The 17,599-nt window shown below is 33.9% G+C and overlaps 2 protein-coding genes and 1 long non-coding RNA gene across 3 annotated transcripts; all 3 read left to right on the top strand.

Moving 5' to 3' along the window:
- Positions 1 to 6,458: 6,458 nt before the first annotated feature.
- LOC141679313 (uncharacterized) lies at positions 6,459 to 9,453 on the top strand. Its single transcript, XM_074485816.1, has 4 exons — positions 6,459 to 7,561; positions 8,201 to 8,488; positions 8,584 to 8,689; positions 8,776 to 9,453. Exons 1-4 carry the CDS (start codon positions 6,459 to 6,461, stop codon positions 9,451 to 9,453), a joined length of 2,175 nt encoding a protein of 724 aa, XP_074341917.1.
- Positions 9,454 to 10,391: 938 nt separating this feature from the next.
- LOC141679314 (uncharacterized) lies at positions 10,392 to 11,050 on the top strand. The gene is made up of 4 exons (XM_074485817.1): positions 10,392 to 10,523; positions 10,642 to 10,734; positions 10,808 to 10,930; positions 11,015 to 11,050. The coding sequence occupies exons 1-4, from the start codon at positions 10,410 to 10,412 to the stop codon at positions 11,048 to 11,050; spliced, it is 366 nt and encodes a 121-aa protein (XP_074341918.1). The 5' UTR covers positions 10,392 to 10,409.
- Positions 11,051 to 12,600: 1,550 nt separating this feature from the next.
- Positions 12,601 to 12,990, top strand: LOC141677855 (uncharacterized). Its single transcript, XR_012557545.1, has 3 exons — positions 12,601 to 12,647; positions 12,747 to 12,813; positions 12,892 to 12,990. It is a non-coding gene; the product is annotated as an uncharacterized LOC141677855 (long non-coding RNA).
- The last annotated feature ends 4,609 nt before the right edge of the window (positions 12,991 to 17,599 follow it).

Consider the following 17,599-nt stretch of genomic DNA (forward strand, 5'->3'; position numbering starts at 1 on the left):
AAATAATTGTTGCAATGAGAATGATTGCGTATGGAGTACCTGCAGATTCGGTGGATGATTACATTCAAATTGGTGAAAGTACTGCAATAGAAAGTTTAAGAAAATTTGTCATATCAATTAATCAGATATTTGGGGAGTAGTACTTAAGGTCTCCAAATAAGATTGATATTCAAAGAATAACCGAGATTGCAAAGCAAAGGGGGTTTCCGGGTATGTTAGGGAGCATAGATTGTATGCACTGGAGGTGGAAAAACTGCCCGACTGCTTGGCATGGAGCATTTTCGGGTCGTTATCATGAACCAACAATTATACTTGAAGCCATAGCTTCACATGATTTATGGATATGGCATGCTTATTTTGGATTTCCAGGCACACTGAATGATATTAACGTATTGGATCGGTCAAATTTATTTTCAGAATGGGCACAAGGTCGATCCCCAGAAGTTAATTATATTTTGAATGGGCACGATTATGATATGGGATACTACCTTGCAGATGGCATATATCCTCCTTACCCAACCTTTGTCAAGACCATTTCTGCTCCGCAAGGAAATAAAAGAAAGCATTTTGCTAAGATGCAAGAATCTGTTCGAAAGGATGTGAAAAGAGCATTTGGTGTACTTCAAGCTCGATTTGCTATAGTGCGAGGACCAGCTCGATTTTGGGATATCAAAACGCTAAAGTATAATATGCTGGCATGTATAATTATGCATAACATGATTATTGAAGACGAAAGAGAGCTGCAGAATTTAGATTATGATTACGATATATGTGATGAAACTCCAACAATCACTATTTCTCGTGAGCATACCGCGTCATTCACAGAGTTTATGCAGTTCCATCATCGCATCAGGGATAAAAGTGTTCATGTTCAACTACAAAATTACCTTGTGGAGCATTTGTGGGATAAGCATGGTGAATAGTCATAATTCTGGAATGTAGATGTTTTTGTAAGGACACGCATTTGCATTGCATATACAGTACCTGTTTTTACACGAAACCGAGTGTTTGTTGGTATACTAGGTACTCTTTGTTCTTTTTTGATACAATTAAGTTCTGGTTTTCTTAAATAAAATAAAATTATTTACACAGTAGAATGAACTCAATGTACTACATCATTGATATTATTTACACAGTAGATTGAATGCAATCTACTGCCTCGGTGATATTAACTTACATATAAAAGATGAGAGATAAAAGAGAAGTCACTGTTATTGACAGATAAAAGAGATACTTCATCAACTTTCAGCCTAAAGAGAGCAAATCACATGCAACAACAAATCATCTTCATTACGCATACCAAGTTACTTGAGTTCTTAGTCAAAAATACTGAACAAAATGGTCTAAGATAATGCATGATATTAATCCAACACTGATTGTGATCACGTTAATACAACAAAAAGGCCTAAAATAGTACATAATATCAATCTGCATCAGGTTGTAGAACGACTATGAATTCTTTCAATAATTTCTTTCTTCCTTGGGTTAAAATATTCTCTTTCAATTTCTCCCATAGAACTTGTATCCACTGCCATTATTTTGGCATCAACTTTGTTTTGTTCATAAGCTTCTTTTATCTTCTCACGTTCATCTTTTTCTTTTACGCGTTCAGCTTTCTCTTTTGCTAATTGTATCATCTCTTTAAAATGTTCATTCCTTTGTTTTTTGGATTCAAGTTGATCAACTCTCATTTGTTCCAAAATGGCAGCTCCACCATCATCAATTTCATTTTCTGATCTTTTCCTTTTTTTCTCGATCTCTTTTGCAGCTTTCCTCCCAACTGGTCTTTTAAGTTCTGAGTCCTCCAACACCACGCATTCAGGAGTACATGGAGAAGAAGTTGCAGGACTATCCCTTTGATTTTTTTTGGCTGTTTGGTAGAAAAACTTGCAGTCCATTTAGGTAAATTTTTTAAAACATTCTGGCAATGCTCTAACGAAAAGTTAGTGTTGTAAAGGGTTTTATACATAGCTTTTGCACGACTGATCTGTTTTAGTAGTTACAAGAAGTAAATCAACCATAAAATTACACTAAACTTTGATTATAGTAAACTAAATGAAGATTATAAATTACCTTATCAGTTTCGGAGCATCCATTTGGTGAACCTACTTGGTTATAAAATCCATGAAATTTGTTAACCTCGAGTTGAATAACAGACCAGCGATGCATCAATGAGTTCGAAGTACGGTCAGATTGAAAATCTTTGAGCCTAATAAAATAGTCGTGTACTCTTTCCCAATAGCTTCTATTGGTTTGATCAATGCCAATGATAGGGTCAGATGATACATTTTGCCGAGCCGAGATAAGCATCTCATACTCTTGTTTCATAAAATTCTTTGTTCATGACCTTCTATCTCTTGTTGTATGCGAAGGAAAAACCTGGGAATAGATCACTTCTTCACTTTGTTCACCACCATGATCTTGTGAAATATAGATATTTGGAGTAGGTGTTGTATACTCATCAAAAAGAGGATAATCAGAGTTCAACATATTGGAAAAGGATATTACATTTTCATCAAAGTTCATCCATGTTTTATAAACTTGAGGAAACTGAACAATGAATAAAGATGAAGTAAAGGTAATAAAAAGGAGGGAAGTATTAACAAAATGGAGGGAACTACTGTCAATTATTTTGGAGGGAAAATTTTATATAATATAAAATTCATTGAGGAGATAATATATGCTCCTCAATTTTGAGGAAAGATTTAGAGTTCTTCATTTTTTAGAGAGGCTTTAAGAGTGTGTTGGAGTTCATTTTTTTTCTTGTTTTCATCAAAATTTAACTTAGGAGCATGGTTAGAGTAGCCATTGGAGTTGCTCTTAGTCTCTCGTCAATAGCATGATATTCGACTTTTATTATGTGTTTAAGAGTATCTCCGATGCTACAAAACTCTTAGCTAAATTATCTAGTTGGCGTCAAGTATGTGACATATTTAGATAATATGTAAAAAAATTATACTCCAACCATGTATCCCCTTAGCACAAATTATACAATCATTTTTAGTTGGTTATATTTGGCCAACCAAGAAAACCCTTTAGTTACAACTTTACATAATCATAATATAGATAATATCATTGGAATGTATATCAAACCCCTTAGCTAAAATTTTACAAAATGGTGATAGCCAACTATTATAGCCAACCATTTTCCATTTTGCAATTTATCATTGGAGATCCTCTAAGGGCATCTTCAATACATTATATGTTTAAATTTTTAACTTAAAAATTAAGGACAAAGAATTAAAATTTTGGTTCAACGGACTCTTTCAATCTCACTCTTAACTTTAAGAGTCTAAGAGCAATTTCCAACAGGCTCGTAGCTCGCTCTTTATAAATAATATAAATTTTTATCTCTTAGTAATTTAATATGTTCTCATTTCCAACAATACTCTTTAAATTAGGGCTACATATAGGCTGGGCTGGGTTGGTTTGACCCATTTAACGACCCAGCCCATTTTGTACGGGTTACAAAAATTTCAACCCATTAATCTCGAAAAAATTGAAAAACCTAATAGTTTAATGGGTTGGGTTGATTAGGGTTGGGTTGATTAGGGTTGGGTTGATCCGGTTGTAAAAAAAATATTCTATCACAATCATATTATTAGAAGTGCCATGATCCATAAATTTTAGCATAAATGTATTTAGAAGAGAAATTCACCATCGCATATAAAATAACTAAAATTAGCTGAACTATATAGAAAGAAAAACTCCACAACTAATGGAGTCCATTACTGTCTCCAACAGTCTGGTTCCAAAATCCAAACTCAGCAGTAGTACAAGCATAGAGCAATCTAGCATAAGTTGTAATTAGCTAATAGCTTTGCGTTTCTGTACTGTATTTTTTTGTGTCAAGTAACATGACATGAATAAACACAAATAAGTTGTTTCTATAAAAATGCGCAAAACATCTTTACACTGATATGTTATAAGCTTATGTCCAAATAATATATGAGTTTAAATAACTACTTTCGTTTAAAGGAAAATAAATGTAGTTGAAATTGTTTGTCATGTAGGCAGGAAGGTAATCAAATGATCTGCCTTGTAACTTCTACTGTTAATATCATATACTATATACATGTTATACAACGAATACTTGGCTAACCAAATTTACATTTTAAAAGGGCATTAGTGACCAAATGATTTAGTGCATGAATTGGACTGTGTAGTAATCTAGAATATAATCATATAAATTAGTATATATATATAGGGTCAGATTCAGTGGGTAACTATTTTGTTAAGTAATTAAGTAACTATTTCTCATAGGTCCACATATAACACATTCAACTTTAACGTTTATGTTCTACAGTTTATTATATTATTGTTTTTAACTACCTTTATGTTCTGTAATTTTGACATCTTGTGTTACGTGCACTACTAGAAATAGTAGATACGACATCGGTCCTTAGACATCAGCATGTAATGCACCCAATGTTAAAATGCAGTTTAACATCGGTTTTGTAAAAAGCGATGTTAAATACGCATATTGACATCAATTTCACTTAGTAGCCGTTGTCTATCTTCAGAAATTAAAAAGGCCACAAATATGTTTTTAACTTTGACATCGGTTCATTTTGTTAACCGTTGTCTATGGCCTTTTAAAAAAAAATAAAAATTACTTAAGTCCCCCCCCCGCTTTTCAGTACACTTCCCCCTTTAATTTTAACAAAAAATTCACTTAACATATTTTCCCCCCCTTTTCAAAAAACCTCCCGCGAGCCTCTCATCTCTCCCCGACCCTCGCCTCTCTCGTCTCTCTCGTCTCTCCCCTCCTTCTCTCTTAGTCTTCTTACCTTTCTTCTCTCTTCTTACCTTAGTCTCTGTTAACCGTCTCTTCTCTCTTTTCTCCGAAACCCTAATTTTAGCCCCAATTCTAATTCAAGATTTGGAGCTTCAAATTAGAGCAAATTAAACTTGAAATTGAGCTAGTATCTGGAGGTTGGAGCTAGTATCTGGAGGTAGACAGCATCTGGAGGTTGGAGCATTGAGGTTTTAGAACATTGGAGTTTCGGAATATTGAAAGCATCCAGAGGTATATTCTTCTTTATTTCTTTACTGTTTATCTCTCTCATTTTTATGTTTAATATCTTCTTTGTGCATGTAAATGTTTTATGTTTATCTTCTTTTCTTCTTTACTGTTTATCTTCTTTGTGCATGTAAATATTTTATGTTTTTGGGGGTTTTATGTTTGTTTCTTTTTGGGGGTTTTATGTCCTGTTTTTGGGAATTTTATGTCGTTTAAATATTTTAGGTACACTGATGTAAATCAATATTTTAGGTACATTGATGTAAATGTAAATGTTTCTGTTCTGTTTTTAATTATGTGTTTTCTGGGGGTTGTTCATACATATTAGTGTGTTTTGGGGGGGGGGGGGTTTGGGGGCTGCATTTGAACAGGTCTCAGATATGAACAAGTCTCTGCATTTCTTGTTTTGTATGATAGTCATTTCTCTGATATGAACAAGTCTCTGCATTCCTGATATGAACTATCTATTACTTGTGTTGTATTATAGTAATTGTTTTGTATAATTATCCTTCTCACAGATACAAGTAACAGATAATTTTAATTTATTTATTTATGGGCTGAATTTGTTTCAATACTCAAGTTCTCACTGATTTTTATTTATGTGAAGGAAATTTAACAATTGTCTGGGCTGTGAATGTTGGAATTATTGGTTTTTAATTATGTGATATTTTCAAATATCTTGGTTTAATTTGTTTTAATTATCTTGGTTTAATTTAGTCTAGTTTATAAATTTAGTCTAGTTTTGTAATTAATTGGGTATATGTATAAGATCTTAGAGTAATGAATTAGTACTATAAATTATTAGGATATCAAGGTATTTACTCCTTTCTAAGTTTATATAATTAATCCCTACAGTAACCAACACAAATTTGATATGCCTTTTATTAAATAATTATAAATAGGTATGTGTTGGATTTTTAATATTATAGTGGCTATCAGGTAGGGAAATTTGATGGATAAGACATGGATTTTGCAAGATAGGGATTCTTTAGCATTTGAAATGGGGGTGGAAAACTTCTTGATATATGCTGAAGAAAATTCTGAAAATCGTAACAAAATTCCTTGCCCTTGTGGACGATGCGCCAATTTTAAAAAATTCTCTATAAAAACAATCAGGGGTCATATCTATGACAATGGCTTTTGTCTAGGTTATGTGAATTGGGTTTGGCACGGGGAGACTGCTGCTACGGGTCCTAAATCTTCAAGTGCTAGTTGTCCACCTTAAGAGCAAGCTCCAGACCCACCTCCTGAGCAAGCCTCTGATGAAGCGTCAGAGTAAGATCAGGAGCATGTCGCTGCTTCGGAAACTGTTGATGTTTGTGAAGCGGCATATAACTCGGGTCAATATGATAATGATTCATATCAGTTTAGGAGGTTCGTAGCCGATGCTGAGCAACCTCTATATGAGGGTAGTGACTGTACTAAGTTAGAGTCGATGTTGAAGTTGCATAACTGGAAATCTAGGTTTGGTATTACCGATAGTGCCTTCACTGACCTCCTTTCTTCTGTTGGGTCTCTACTTCCCAAAGATAATGTGTTACCTAGTAATGCATATGAAGCAAAAAAAACCCTCTCCAATTTAGGTCTAGAGTATATAAAGTTCCATTCATGTCCGAATGACTGTGTACTGTACAGGGGTGTACATGCTGATGCAACCAAGTGTCCTAAGTGTCGACTTTCTCGGTGGAAGTTGACAAAGAAAGGTGAAGAGAGGGTTAATCTTCCAGCTAAAGTCATGTGGTATTTTCCAATAATTCCTAGATTTAAACGTATGTTTAAATCTCCTTCCACCGCTGAACTATTATGTTGGCATGCGCAACAGCAGACACAAGATGGTAAAATGCGACATCCAGCCGACTCTCCATCTTGGAAAAATATAGATTATAGGTGGCCATCCTTTGGTAGTGAACCGAGAAACCTTCGCTTGGCTTTATCGACGGATGGTGTAAACCCGCACAATAATGGCCTATCTAATAGATATAGTTGTTGGCCAGTCATATTGGTGACTTACAATCTTCCTCCCTGGTTATGTATGAAAAGAAAATTTATGATGTTGTCGATATTGGTCCCTGGCCCGCATGAGCCTGGTAATAACATCGACATCTACTTACAACCGATGATTGATGATTTAAAAAAGCTTTGGAAGGAAGGGGAACCAAATGTGTATGACGCGTATAACAAATCATTTTTCACTTTAAAAGCAGTTTTAATGTGGACGATAAATGACTTCCCTGCTTACGGAAATTTATCTGGCTGCGTTAATAAGGGTTATAAGTGTTGTCCAATTTGTGGAGATGACACCGTAGCTAAATATTTGACTCATAGTAGGAAAATGTGCTACCAAGGGCATCGTCGATATTTGCCTCTACATCATCCTTATAGAAGGCAGAAGGCTGCTTTTAATGGACAACAAGAGTTTGGGCAGCCGCGTCGAACCCTATCCGGAGAAGAAGTGTTAGCAGAGCAAGAACAAATCAAATTTGAATTTGGGAAGAAAATGAAGAAGGCAAAGAAGGTTGAAAGTCTATGGAAGAAAAAGTCAGTATTTTTCGAGTTAGAATACTAGAAATTTCACCATGTTAGGCACTGTATTGATGTCATGCATGTCGAGAAGAATGTATGTGATAGTCTGATTGGCACATTACTAAATATGCACCATAAGACAAAGGATAGTGCGGCAGCCCGTCGTGATATGATGGAAATGGGCGTTAGATCTGATTTGGCTCCCCAAGTAGGAGTAAAGAAAACCTATTTGCCTCCTTCTCCCTTTACTTTATCAAAGGCAGAAAAAAGGACTTTCTTGTCATCATTAATGTCGATGAAACTTCCATACGGACATGCATCGAACATAAAAAATTGTGTTTCCATGCCTGATTTGAATATTTACGGGCTGAAATCACATGATTGCCACATCCTTCTCCAATAATTACTCCCGGTTGCAATACGCTCCATTCTTTCGAAGCATGTTAGGGTCACAATTATTAGATTGTGTTTCTTTTTTAATGCTTTGTGCAACAAACTAGTAGACGTGTCAAAACTGGATAAGCTGCAGTCAGATGTCATACTAACCTTGTGCGATCTAGAAAAGGTTTTCCATGCGTCATTTTTTGATGTAATGGTACATATAGTAGTCCACTTGGTCCAGGAACTACGCTTATGTGAACCAGTATTTTATAGGTGGATGTATGCGTTTGAACGGTTTAATAAAGTACTAAAGAGTTATGTTCGAAACCGTTATTATCCCGAAGGTTGTATGGCAGAGAGTTACCTTGGAGAAGAGTCCGTAGAATTCTGCACCGAGTTTCTTAGTCAGAATTACTCCACTGCCGGTCTTCCAAAGGACCAAGATAATAAGATATCAGGTCCATTATCCGTTGTGATAATAAAATCAGTGGAAGAGAAGGAGCGAGATGAAGCACATCTACATGTCCTTCTAAACAACGTTGAAGTGTTTCCATATATTCTGTGAGTTTATGCAGTTTGTTGTTTTCAATTCCTTATTATCCAGTAATTAGTCTTGTAATGTGTCTTTAATATATCATTCCATATGCATTTTTCAGAATGCATAAGGAATATCTTGAAGAAATTCACCGAGGGAAAAGGAAAAGCTTACATTGGCTCATGAGTGAGCACAATCGGCTCTTTGCTGATTGGTTTCAAAACAAAGTCAGTGTTGTATTAGGTTCTTTGATCTGTAGTGTAATGACGACTATTAGCTATTTAGGATTTAAAATTTCTTATCATATCTGTAGGTGAATGATGAACTAAGGGAGAATAACAAAGGTAGTTCAGATACGATAAGATGGCTCGCTGCCAAGCCATCATTTTCAGTACTAACTTATCAAGGTTATCTAATGAATGGAGTGCGATATTTTACAAAGGAACGAGATGACATACGCGTTGTTCAAAACAGCGGGGTGTCTGTCATTGCTAAAGTGGTCCAGGTTTCTAGTGCCAAGGACTTGAACCCCGTAGAAAGTGATTTGATATTTTACGGTATCATACAAGAGATATGGGAATTAGACTACCATGCATTCAAAGCTCCCTTGTTCCTGTGTAAATGGGCAAGTAATGATAAAGGAATAAGGGTTGATGATCTTGGGTTCACACTTGTTGATTTTAGTCGACAAGGTCACAAAAAAGATAAATATGTTTCCGTTGACCAAGTCAAGCAAGTGTTTTACCTTGAAGATCCCGTTGATGCTACCTGGTCTATTGTTCTGTCCTCCACAACTCGAGACTACCATGAATTGTATAATGAAGATGACTTAGGAGACACAATCATGGAACATCCCCCATTCTGCACTGAAATCCCCGCAACTGATGTCACTACTGATGATGTCGCTCATACTGTTAGACCTAATGTTAAGGGAATTTGGATTAAAAATACTGCTACTAAAACCCCTGCACCTAATGTCGTTACTGACTGATGATGTAGCTTTATGTAAAATATATATCTTAATGGGAATTTGGATGACTGAATGAACCATATATATTTGCCTTTAATTGTGTTATAATGTGTAAAATATATTGTTAAATTTTTTTTTCTTTTGTTTTGCATTGTTATAATCATATAAGTAATTCATCCATAATTACTGATTGATGGCATTATTTTTTCTTTAATTATTTTGCATTATTTAATTGTACTTCTTTAAAATGCTTTAGAGTTATTTCGGATGTGATTAATTACTGATTGCAGTTTAGGTAAATTATTGTTCTTGTATAGTTGTATTCGTACTTGCTGATTTTATAATTTATTATTTATGCTTGACTGTAATTAATGATGGACTGAAAATATATTGTTCAACTGATGGCTTTATTATTCAATTTAATGCAGACTAAGGGAGCAAAATGGTAAAGAAGCAAAAAGCCAAGAAAGTAATTTTCGAAGAAAATGACGGGAAGAATAACTCTGAAAAGGTTGAGGATGAGATGGTTCCTGATGTCAAAACTTCAGAGACTTGTAATGATAAGTTGGTTCAAGTCCCTCCACAATATCAAACTCAAAGTAGTGGTGAAGAGAGCTCGGGGAAAGAAATTTAAAGTTAGATACAATGAATTTGGAGTTCCCATCATAAATACCAGGCCTACTTAACAGTCTTACATAGGAATGCTCGCAAGGACAATGATTCCAATCGACACTGAAAACTGGCCAAAAGTGGATTGTGATCTAAAAGCAAAATTATGGGATGATGTCCAGGTAAATTATATCCCTTGTTGACTTCTTCATTTTATTTAAATTGTGACTGTAAATTATGTGGCTAATTTATATTATGTGGCTCTTTAGGACACATTCAAAATTGCCCCAGAAAGTGAGAAGCTTGTGCTACAATCGGCAGGTGAAAAATGGAGGCAGTTTAAAGCTGATTTAACTGCAAAATATGTGATGCCATTTATTGGAAAAAAGAAGAAATTGATGAAGCCTCCGAAGAAGTATGCGTTTGTTGGTAAAGAACCTTGGAAGAAATTTGTTGCAGAGAGGACGAGCCCCAAATGGCTGGTATGAATATATTCTACTAATAAAATATACAGGATTGCCATTTTACTTGCTAAATGATTAAATAGATTTTGGTTAAATAATATTTTTTATTAATTTTTACTAATTTATTTTGGTGCAGGAACAACGTAAGTTACAGAGCAATAGAGTGGGTAAACGGAAATATCATCACCGCTTGTCAAGGAAGGGGTATATTGGTTTGCGAGAAGAAGAAGTAAGAACCATATCTATTTGGCTTTGCAATTCTAAGTTTTAAGGGAGTTTAAACATTTTCTCTTTTTTAACAGATAAAGAAAGGGAACTTAAAGCGGAAAGAGAAACCTGATCGTGCAATTTTTTGGTGGAAGGCTAGGATGCCAAAGAATCCTGATGAGCTTACTGAAGAGCAAGCGGAAATAAATGCGAGAATTGTAAGTGATATTTTTAATACTGCATTCCCTTCAAAGATAATTGTGTCATAAATAAAGCACTAATTGTTTGCATTTATTTTACAGGCTGAGTTACTTGAAATGAAGGAAGGAGAAGAGTGAATTTGTTCCACATGGAACAGAAGATGTGTTGACTACGGCACTTCATACTCCTGAGCACGCAGGAAGGGTTTGAGGGGTTGGCGGCTTTATCACTCCAACAACATTCTTCAATTTGTCGAAAGCGAAAAAGACTAAAATTACCAAGGCAGAGTTGTTGGATCAGTTGGAAAGAAATCAGCGGGAGATGGCTAAACTTAAGGCCTTGGTTAATGCTTCGAATGGTCACTCTCCTATGTTCTCTGACAAATCAAGTTATCAAGTACCTGTTAATAAAGAGGGAGCTGCTGATAAGCGGAATGTTGGAGTTGCTGTTAAACCGCTGAGTGCCAAATAGTTGTTGGTAAATAATGAAGACTTTCTTGGTTTTGACCCCTCTCCTCCGAGCGGAAAGAAGGTAAAATATTATTAAGATCTACTAGATATATGCCTACAGACTTGGGATTTATGCAATAAAATTAAATTGATCCCTCACTATAATGTAGGGTCCACAGTCATGTGAGTTTGCACTGGATTGCATAGAGAACAAGGTTTCTTTTAGAACAATTTTTGATGATCACGAAGAGATGAATGTTTCAGTACACGGAGTGCCTCTAAAGCCCGGACATGTTCGTGTGTCGGTTGACGGACACATCCAGCCAGAGGCGTCGGTTCCAGTGCCCATACCTGGTGAAATTGAGGTTGTACGCCAAGCAGTTGGATCTCACGTAGCATGGTCTCGTGAATTGATCATCTACCCAACTGTGGCGGTATGTTATATAAAAATTATGTCAATATACTCTGAATTGATTGTTGCATCTTATAGTAGTTATGTCAATAATAACCAATTATTCTTGTTTTATTTAATTCTGTGTAGAAAAAGAAAAAGGAAGTGTTACAAGGGCAGTCTAAGCGGAAAGATGAGTTGCAGAAACTTTAAGATCATTATAGCAAAATGAAGCTAAAAAGGAATGTGCCAAAGCAGTACAAGGTGTTATACAAACATGCTGCAGTCTTCATGAAAGCCACTGGGGAGTCAATACCGATTCCGTGTGATTCAGACGTGTTTGGGACTGAGAAAACAATTTATATATTGCATGAAAATGTGAAAGCATTGTTGGAGTTCGATATGATTGGCCAAGCTGCAAAATCTGCTTATATGGCGTAAGTTAATTTTTTATCGTTACATATTCAATATTCATGTTTTATACGGATATTATAATAATGTAATTCACTCCCTGGTAGGCTCTTGCAAAGACTGATTAAGATTGAGAGGAAGAATGATGATGTGGTCTTATATGGATTTTTCGATCCAGGAGCTACATTTACGTTGAACAAATCTTTTCATTCTTATTTTGTTAATCGGTTGAAAGAGAGTAGTCCCTATCGCATGTACTTCATGCCATATAATCATAAGTAAGTATTTTTAATTTAGACATGCTTTGCAAATTAATATATTTAGGTAGTTTTTTTAAAATTTCTGACTTGTGTTTTTCTTTTTTCTTTTTTATAAACATAGTTGCCACTGGATTTTGGTTGTAATTTGGGATGGTGACATTTATATTCTGAACCATCTGCCACATCCAACACATTTTGACGAGTTGGAAAAATCATTAACAGAGTAATATATTTCTGTTTACTATATATAAATATATATATATAGTAAATATTCTCCCTTTTGAAAAATAATCATGTATATTATTGTTGTTCTGCAATGTAGAGCGATGAAATCCTACAATGCTCAAACTGGAAGGGGAAATAAAGCTCCTCAGATAAAGAATCTTCTTGTAAGTTTTTTGTACTTTTTTATCACTTTGTAATTTTAATTAATTTCTGGAGCTAATTCAGATTTTATATTGTAACAGGGATCTCCCAAACAACCAGGAGGGGTTGAATGTGGCTATGTTATAATGCGATACATGAAAGATATCATTGCTGATAAGGAGCTATCTTTTACTACCAAGGTATATATGCAAATCATTTCCGATAGATGACATGTAGAATTTTTTTGTGTAGTTTTTCAGAACAGATAAATATGAGTGCCATTTTTATTATCAGTTTTTATTATTAGTGATTTCCAGATGGATCTTGTTTTTATTATTAGTAATGATAGATAACTATTAGTGATAAGGAATTATCTGGTATAATTTTGGATTAACGAAGAAAATTACGGTTAAATATAGAAAAGGTCCTCTTCTGGTTAAATTATAAATAGTTGGTTCTGTTTATATTTAATTATACATATGGCAATTCTGGTTAATAATATTCTGGTTGCTAATTTTTACTTGTGTTTTATAGTGGGCAGCCAAAACTCGAAAGTCCTACACAAGGCAGGAGCTGGATGAGGTGCGGATGGAGGTGCTTCAATTTATCCAAGACAAGATGTAAAAATGCTAAGTATCTATATATATAGTTTTCCTCTGAACTATGTGAATTGATGATGTGTTTGCTAGTGGTTGGTGGTTAATTAACGGATGTTTGGTGACCATTACATCCATCATTTTGATTTATGTTTGGAATTGTCAAAATTTGCCAAGTGGTACATATTAACTAGTCAAATATGTTTCGAAAGTTGGATGTAATAACTTTGGAATTTAGGTTTTATTGTTTTTAGTTGGGATGTTTATTTTAGACTTGGAAAGTAATGTCCGAATTGAGCTCTTGTTGGATTGAATGTTAGTAAATTTGGTATCAATGTATACCTCTATGTTTTTACAAATTTGGTTGGATGTATTGCATATTGTTGGTATTTTTCTGGTTAAAAATACAATTGGTTCCCCGGGCTATTAATAGTACCAAGATGGCATATGCAATTTACAGTACATTAACATCAGAATGGTAATTTAAAACCGATGTAAAAATGAACAAAAGACATCAGGTGAAACAATTTTAAAAGAAAAAGAACTACAAAAACCAATGTCAAATAGTCATTTGACATCGGTTCTGTAAAAAAATCAATGTATTTTAAGCAAAATAACATCGAATTTTCAATAGTTAATGTCTTAAATTTTATAATATTAAAGATTAAACATCGGTTAGAAAAAACACTGATATTAAACAAAAGGATTTAACATCACCAAATGAACGAAACCGATGTCTAACCCAGTATTTTACATCGATTGATAAAAGTACCCGATGTCTGATGGACCATTTCACATCGGTCAGACAACATAACCGATGTCTGATCTAGACTTTCACATCGGTTTGTTTGAAAGATTTTAAAAAAATGTCTTTTACAGCTTGTAGGTTTCATATTTTAATGGATAATTACCCCATAATATACTCATATTCACCTAGAAATACTGTAACATAAGCTGAAATTTGTTGCAAAGATATCAGAATTATTCTTAAAACCGATGTATAGCACTGTAATAGACATCGGCTGTGAACCGATGTCAAAGGCTGATGACATTTAACATCACACGCGAAGACATCGGTTCAGTTTTTTTTTAACATCGGTTCAGAACCGATGTCTGATCCCATATTTCTAGTAGTGGTGGTGTTTTTTTTAAGAATTTTACATTGTAGTGTTCTTTAATTTTTTTGCATCTAGTAATTATGTGTCCTATAATTATTTTTATGTTGTGTAATTATTATTTTTATAGGATTTATTCCTTAATATTATGTAATTTGTACGTATTTTTAACTAATGTTATGTAATTTTTGTATGTTTAACATGTTATGTAATTATGTTGTGTACTGGATATTTTTCTTTAATGTTCTGTATTTTTTAACATTGTTATGTTTTATAGTAATTGTTTTTTCTTTAAGACTTTGATCCCCTGTATTTTTTTCTAGAGTTCTATTTGTTTCTTCTTTAAATTTACATGACACATCAACACTGAACATGTCTTTTTTATTTTTCATCTTAAAATGCATTTTGTTGTGTTGCAATTAAAAAACACATTTAGCACATTAAAATTAAAAAAATTAAATTTAACGTTGTTTTATAAAATTAAACAAATTAAGGTGTTTAAAAGTGCAAGTTAATTAGGTTTTTAAACATCTGTTAACGTGTTAGCGTCCTTTAGTTAGTTACTTTTTATGTTTTTCAAATGATCTGAACTATTTATACAAAATCCATCTAACGGTTCAAATTTAGTTACTAAGTTACCTGATCAAATGGAGTTACCATTTGATCCTCCCCCCCCCCTCTCTCTCTCTCTCTCTCTCTCTTTCTCTCTCTCTCTCTCTATATATATATATATATATATATATATATATATAACCGGGTTGGGTTGGGTTAAGGTTTTAAATATCTAAACTTTGACCCTACCCATTACAAAAGGCCCAATCAAAAATCAACCCAATTAACCCATAGTTTTGGATGGTTCGGTTTGGTCGGCCTAATTTAGGGTTGGGTTGGGTCGGGTCGGTTATAATGGGTTGGATAACCCATGAGCATCCCTACATTAAATTGACTCCTTAATCTATTTTTTATTATTAAAAATATCTTGAACTCACAAAAGCCAAAATAAAGTGGAAAGAGGAAGATAATATTTTTAAAGATATATAATAAAATAATAGTTAAGAGTGAACTTTGATTCTTAAAATTGAGGAGAAAGATTAGACTATTAAAGTTAAGAGTGAGTTTAAGAAGCCTATTGGAGCAAGATTTTGATTCCCTCTCCTCAATTTATAAGTTAAGAGTTTGAATAGATAGTGTGTTGGAGATGCTCTAAAAGCAAGTCCAGCAAACTAGCTAATCAAGCTCCTACGATGAATTTTAAGGAGTGGGAAAAAAATATGTGCTCCAACAATCTCATAATCACTCTTTAAATCACTAATAGCTTCACCTTGCTCTTTATTAACTAGCATTCTTCTCATTTTAAAGATTCCTTAACCAATATTTTATAATAAAACATGAGACACGTTGTGACGCCCCGGACCCCGAGATGACCTCATGAAACCTGAACCCGGGAACGCCAAACCAAACCAATAAACTCCATATATGCTTACACAACCTTAAACTTAATTAATAATATATAATGCTTACAGTATTCCAAGTATTACAACCAAAGTTCACGATACCACCATAAGTCTATTACACAAGCATTATTCATTAAGATACTACACGCTTGTCATCGTCTACTAAGCCTTAGTTCATCACATTCTCATCCTTTCCTGAACATCCTTCTCCACAGTTCTTTCCTGTGGAAGTTAGTGACATAAACAAATGAGCTCAGAAAGCTCAGTAAGCATATATAGTAGAATTCAACTGAGGTTTATTCGAGAAATCAAAGTTTATCAAACAAATATTCGAATAAAGAGACATGAAAGATACTACAATCAACAAAAATTCATCATATAGTTCTCCCAAGATTAAAACTGGGCATTCAAGCATGACAGGTTCATCAATTCATCAAGTTGGGATCTCGGCCAGCTAAATAATCGGTTTAGCTTTACTTCCGATTAGGAAGTATCATCATCAGTTCAGTAATATCAATGCAAGAATACTCATTTTTTATTAGTGAAGCATTAGTCAAACTCAAATCATCATTTAAACATCAACAATGAATCAGTACAGTATATACTTACAGTGCACCGCTTAATTTATTCTCTATGAATCCCGAACTTCGAATTGATTTTATTATCGATCTTCCTTCCTAAATACATAATTCAAAATGCACATAAATTTTATCATTAATATAACCTATTTGTTTTGTAACTGAACTAATAATTACCAAATTACTAAATAAGATAAAGAAATTAAGTTCGTGATTAAGAAAAACTAACTGAATTCCTTGGTTGAAACAACCGAAGCGGATAGTTCTATTTAAGGAAACTATACAAACTTAAATAAGGAAAGTAAGGATTCATTATTTCTACATCCTCGATGTGGTACAATAGTAAGGAAGTTGGAAAAATATAGTTTAAGAAATTCAACCTAACATTCGTGTTTTGCAAAAAATAATCATATGACTTCCTTTTTTTATGTCTCTTTCACAATTACAAATAGTGGTACCTTTCTATTTATTCTAATATACTGCACTTCTCGTTTTCAATATGGTACAAAGATAGGTAGGGAAAAAAAAGTTAAGCAAGGAACACAATATCTAAAACGTATAAGCACCCTTTTTAAAACTCACCCAGCCATTAGTTTCATCCATCTTACTTTTACTTGTTAAAATTTTGAGGTCAAGTTCTTCTATATATTCTAGTTAGATATGCTTATTATTCTCATTATGGTACTTGGTCATTTTTACTTCCCATGTATAACTTGTTATCCCACATTGAAAGTTTTACAGCATAGGCATCTCCCACACTCTATATAAACTTGACTTGGTTGCAAGTTTTGAATTGTATTGCACTCCATTTTATCCCACATCAAAGAGTTTTCAAAGGTAAACTCTTCCAAATTCTATATATTTCTTAAGGATTGCTTCTGAGTTTTCATGGAGCTTATCTAGACTTCACTTAGATGTTGAGAGATAGCTTAAAAAGTCTTGAACTTGAGAATTTAACTCAATTATAAAGGAAAATTCGCAATAATACATGAATTCCTTGACCTGGGTGCTTGTGACTTACTAACACTTATTTATTGAGAAAAATATAACTGTTTGTCCCACATTG

Source organism: Apium graveolens, chromosome 8 (genome assembly GCF_009905375.1).
Source record: "Apium graveolens cultivar Ventura chromosome 8, ASM990537v1, whole genome shotgun sequence".
NCBI lineage: Eukaryota > Viridiplantae > Streptophyta > Magnoliopsida > Apiales > Apiaceae > Apium > Apium graveolens.